Here is a 5,450-nt window from a genome sequence, read left to right on the forward strand (position 1 = left end):
TTTGACAATATAAAAGGTAACGGTTTTCCCTTGACATTAAGTCTAGTCGTGCCCGACTCTGGGGGTGGTGCTCATCTCAATTTCTAAGCCGAAGAGCCAGCGTTGTGGTCAGCATGACTGCATGGAGTTCTGTTACCTTCCCACCAAAGCGATACCTATTGATCTACTCACATTTGCATGTTTTTGAACTGTTAGGTTGGCAGAAGCTGGGACTAACAGTGGGAGGTCACTCCACTCTCTAGATTCGAACCGCCAACCTTTCAGTCTGCAAGTTCAGCAGGTTAGCAGTTTAACCCATTCTCAAAGGGGCCTCCTTTGAGAATATAGCTGAAATGTACTGCAGGGTGTAGGTAGCAGGCCTTGGTGTTGATACTTTGCAGTCACAAAACAGAAACGAGACATATATTGGTAGTGTAATTGAAACAACTGTATTGTACAGCACACAGGACACAAGAGATACTATTTGCAGGAAATCTGCCTTGAGAGACCAGAGCAGTAGCATCTGCTTCTTTTTCTAAGGCAGAAAAGCCATTCTAAAACCAGAAGGCCACAACTTCATCACAGTCTTGAAACACTCTCTGCGCTGCAGGGAGCCCACTAGGACACAAACAACTTGGGCACTTTCTCTTTACAAAATACATGTGTTCAGTAGAATAAATACATTATCAAGTTTCATACATATTTATAAAAAAGTAGTGCATTAAATGTTCACTTAAGACAAGCCTAAGGGAATTTGGCCCTGTCAGAGAGCCTACAGAAGGCAAGGCAAATTCATATTGCACTGGAAACCCCGGCGTACACATGAGTTACTTCCGTGGAGGTTGGAGAAAAAGGCTGACCCCTTTGACCTGCAAATACTCTCACCCCCACAGTTGCAGTTTGTGAGGTAGAGCAAAGCTTTCACTATTGCAGACATAGCTTTGCTACAAGATGGGGGTATGTTTAAAATACTGTATATTTGTAGTTTCAGCCCCTTTACAAAGAACACTGTTTAACTTGGACTTCTAAAATCTACAATTGGACTCTCCATGCTGGTTGGGAGACTCTGGGACTTATAGCTTCACCCAACTCTGGGATGACTCCTCAGAAGCAAACCTTTGTGTATTCAGTGAGATTTACATCTAGGAGAGTGGGTGTAAGAGTAAAATAGTATTTTAGTCAGTTTTGCAGCCCAAACATGGCTAAGTGACAGTGGTTCGCTCCATTCTCCCCTCAAGACAACAAACCTATTACCACTCTGAGATCATTAAAACAGTAAGTATAAAACCGTGTCACCCTCCTTCTCCACCCCAGCTATTTCACCCACTGGCTTTATTGACTTGAGTTGCGTTAGGTGTGTGTGTCGCAGTCAGCGTCCTTGGTTAAAAAGTCATTTATCAGTTCCTTTGGGCTAGCATAAGTCACATTCATTCTTGTACTATAGTCTCTTCACCTTGGTACAGGCAGGGCAGGATTGAGATCAGTGCCTCCTCGATGGAGAACAAGTGTTCATCCTCCACCTGAGGGCAGCAGTAGCGCATGAAGTCTGCCAGCTGCAGCAGGTACTCGATATTGTGACCAGCGCGGCCACTGGAGACAATGATTTGAGCAGCAATGTCCTCTTCGGAGGCTGGCCCCAGGTAGGAGGGATTCTGGGGGGTAGCAATGTAAACCAGGGCCAGGATTGGCTCCTCCGACTCTTCCTCCTGCGGGTAGAACTTCACCAGCTTGGTAATGTAGCCTCCCAGTACCGCTTCCCGCACGTTCAGATACTTGAGCGAAGCAGCAACTTGGTCTCCGCGAAGCTCATAGGCAACACCCCATGTGCACCCCTGGAATGAGAAAATGAATTGCAAAGATGACTCACACTGCAAGATACAGACTTATTTACAAGTTTAGATCCTTGACATACATAAGTCACTGAAGGAAAGCCAGAAAGGGCCCTAAAAACTTTCACTGGGGGAGGGAGACATTTTTGCCTGTTGAAAACAGCTCTATATTTACAGCAGGGATGGGCAAAACGGGGTCCTCCAGATGTAATTGGAGAGCTTGGTCATATAGCTCTAGCCACTGCATTCAAATGCTGGGAATTGCAATCCAACATCTAGAGCATCATAAAGCTTGCATACTTGTTGTGAGTTTTGGGTTGCTGTGGGTTTTCTGGCCATGTTCCAGAAGCATTCTCTCCTGACATTTCACCCACATCTACAGCAGGCATCCTCAGACGTTGTGGGTGAAACGTTGAGAGAGAATGCTTCTGAACACAGCATTTTATATATTCATCTGTTGCAGATTTTTTGGGGGGAAATACCGTTTTGATATTATAACTTACCAACTCCCAGCTGCTATGACCATTGGCCATAATAAAAGGGGAGATTCTGGGAGTTGCAACCCAAAAAAGTAACTTTTACAAATTCTGATCTGCTTACTGCCCCCCCCCCCTCATCTAAATGGTTTTTATGGTGGTCTGGGAAGCTAAAAGCCAGGCTTTTTTTAAAAAAAAACTTCAGCCATTCCCCTTCCAATCCAGTTTCACCTCTATGAGTAATTAATACAGTGAGCTTCTGCAGATGTTTAGCTGAGAAGCCATTATCCTGACTCAACTACCTTCCAGTTTTCTGCTGAGCAATTACATGCCAGTTGGAAGACGCTTTCAGTTTTATAAAAACTCTCAAGCTTTGTTTTGTCACAAGAACCCATGATGTCAGTGGACGGCCATGTCAATAGCATTACTAGTATTCTATCACGACCTGATTATTCAGATGTCTTCAACTTCCTCATACGCCACATGAACCTAGAGCAGGCATGGGAAAACTTGGGCCCATGCATGAGCTATCTCGATCTATTAATTTGCATATGTTTTCTGATTGGCCAACCTCAACATTCTAACACTCTTAAGTGGCTGAGAGGGAAAAGGAAGGGGCCCGAGGCTGTTAGGAATGGTGGGAGTTGAAGTTCAAAACACCTGGAGGGTCCAAGTTTGCCCATGCCTGACCTAGAGGTTAACTGAGCATGGCCTGAGAAAAAAACCTCTTGCAACAATGACCCCGCAAAGCCCCAAATAGAGACTGGGAGGGTTCTGGCTGATCACCATCACCTCTTCCAAAAGAGCCTGGCTATAACAGGAGAAGGATGCAGGAAATAAATACTTACATTGTAATCTTCTTGGAGGGTGACCACTCGCCCAGGCTATAGAAGAAAAAGGGAGGAAAAAAGAGACATAAATATTAACATAAAATTCGAAGAATCAACCAAAGCCAAAGTAAATCTCTACTGTAGTGGGGCTGATCCATGAAGCCAAGGCTTCCTTAGCACAGCAGATATAATAATAAATAATAATAAAACTTTATTTGTATTCCTCCCTATCTCCCCGGGGGGACTTAGGGTGGTAAAGACCTTGTGAAACTACAACTTCCAAGACTCCATAGCTGCCTCCATAAAGCAAACAAGTACCAACATTATAACCCCAGAAAAGCTCCCCCCCCCAGGACAAAGGAAACTGGGTGAGCAGTGGGTGAATTGAGCTAGGGCCCCCCACCGCAATTTGGAAACCCCCAACATCCCCAGTTTCGCCTCTACCCCTCCTAGAATTATGAAGTTGGAAAAGACTACAATGGTCATTCACTCAGACCCTGTTCTACCATGCAGGAACACACAATCAAAGCACTCCTGAGAGATGGCCATCCACCCTCTGCTGAAAAAACTCCAAAGAAGGAGAATGCCACCACATTCCAAGGCAGCGTATTTCATAGAATCAAAGAGTTGGAAGAGACCTCATGGGCCATCCAGTCCAACCCCCTTCCAAGAAGCAAGAATATTGCATTCAAATCAATAGGCTTTGTTTAGATGGAATCCCCTTTCCTTCACTTTGAATCCATTGGCTGTGTCCTGGTTTCTAGAGCAGCAGAAAAAAGCCTGCCCCATCCTTCTCCTCTTCTTCAATGTGACATCCTTCCCTGATGTTCCCAGAAGGCTCAGCCCCTTCCAAAGCCTCCTCAAGCACCAACATTAAAGAGAAAACACGGCAGAATTAATGCACCACTTTAACAGCCTTAATGCTATGGAATCTTGGGAGCTGTAGTCTCACAAGTGTTGGAGGAAGCAACCTTCCAAGTCTCTTCTATGCGATGTTTATATGATTAAAGCAGAAAAATTTACCTTCTTGACACAGGAATGCTGAGGCCTTGCCAGACTACAATTCCCGGGATTCCCTACCTTTGGCTCGATACTATGAAATCTTGGGAGTTGTAGTTTCACAAAGGATGGAGGAAGCAACCTTCCAAGCCTCCTCTAGGGGATGTTTATATACCTAAAGCAGGAGAAGACTGTACCTTCTCGACCCAGGAGGGATGAGGCCTTGCCAAACTGCAACTCCCAGGATTCCATAGCTTTGGCTCAATGCAATGGAATCTTGCATCACAATCACAAGTGTTGGGGGAAGCAACCTTCCAAGCCTTCTCTATGGGATGCTTATATACCTAAAGCAGAAGTCTTTACCTTCTCGACACAGGAGTGCTGAGGCCTTGCCAGACTACAATTCCCGAGATTCCGTAGCTTTATTTATTTGCTATATTTGTATACCGCCCTTCTCAGCCCTTAGGCGACTCAGGGCGGTTTACAATGGCAACGAGGGCTTGTGTTGTCAAACCGCATTAATTCTACAGTGCAGATGCCCCCCCCCCCCCCCCCAAATCCCTTCCCCAAAATTCCTCCAAGCCAGGCTTACCATCTTCTCGCTGCCCCGGTGGAAGGTGTCTCCTTGCCAGAAGCGGCGGCTGTAGCCCCGGATGTAGCCCACTTTGCGGGAGGCGAACTCGAACCCGGGTCTCCAGACCAGCGAGCCGTAGCCGAAGACCCAGAGCGGGGAGGTGGGCATCTCCCCCTGGCCCTCCTCCTCCGCCTGCCGCCCGGAGAGATGCTCCGCTGCCTGGGGGGGATGCTGCTGCTGCTTGGGGAGGGGGTCCCGCTTCATGGCTCCGCGCCGCAGGAGGAGCCGCAGGAGCAGCCAAGGCAGCTGCGGGGACAGCGCGGGGGCAGAGGGCCCAGCTGTGGCCCCGGAGGAGGAGGAGGAAGGAGGCGAGGCGAGGGTAGGGCTGGCCGTGGTGCTGGAGGTGGCTGGCTTGCCAATTACTCGCATCGACCGCAGAGAGAACCAAATCAACTGTCCCGGTCCAGCCGTTCCAGGGGCTTAAATACCCTCCTGCCGGCACATTCCCCGCCTACTTGTCACTGGGCTCCTCGTCTCGCGCCAGCTCTTCTCCAATCAGCGCCTCCACCCCGCCTCTTTCATCAGCTCCCGGCCTGGGATTGGTGGAAGCCGTCTAGAAACGGGCCCGCGGATTGGCTCGCGCGCTGCTTGATGTCAGAGAAGCCTTGCTGATGCAATGTGCTTGGAGCCTTTCGAGCAAAAGAGAGCTGAGATTGCATCAGGCACTGCTGCTGCTGCTCTCCTCCTGCAAGGAGGCAGAAGG

At 48.0% G+C, this 5,450-nt stretch overlaps 1 protein-coding gene across 1 annotated transcript; it reads right to left on the reverse strand.

Annotated features, from left to right (window-relative positions):
• Positions 1-405: 405 nt before the first annotated feature.
• Positions 406-5,193, reverse strand: CHAC1 (ChaC glutathione specific gamma-glutamylcyclotransferase 1). The gene is made up of 3 exons (XM_060760602.2): positions 4,706-5,193; positions 3,133-3,168; positions 406-1,811 (listed from the first exon to the last, which is right to left on the reverse strand). The coding sequence occupies exons 1-3, from the start codon at positions 5,114-5,116 to the stop codon at positions 1,407-1,409; spliced, it is 852 nt and encodes a 283-aa protein (XP_060616585.2). The 5' UTR covers positions 5,117-5,193; the 3' UTR covers positions 406-1,406.
• Positions 5,194-5,450: the final 257 nt, after the last annotated feature.

This window comes from Anolis sagrei, chromosome 1 (assembly GCF_037176765.1).
Source record: "Anolis sagrei isolate rAnoSag1 chromosome 1, rAnoSag1.mat, whole genome shotgun sequence".
NCBI lineage: Eukaryota > Metazoa > Chordata > Lepidosauria > Squamata > Dactyloidae > Anolis > Anolis sagrei.

What these genes read in the sequence shown, in the direction of transcription:
- CHAC1 (XM_060760602.2), bottom strand. Translation starts at nt 5,116, where the DNA reads ATGCGAGTAATTGGCAAGCCAGCCACCTCCAGCACCACGGCCAGCCCT. An exon ending in ACCGGGGCAGCGAGAAGATG is followed by an intron (nt 3,169 to 4,705) that starts GTAAGCCTGGCT and finishes TTTCTTCTATAG; the next exon opens with CCTGGGCGAGTGGTCACCCT. An exon ending in CCCTCCAAGAAGATTACAAT is followed by an intron (nt 1,812 to 3,132) that starts GTAAGTATTTAT and finishes TTCTCATTCCAG; the next exon opens with GGGTGCACATGGGGTGTTGC.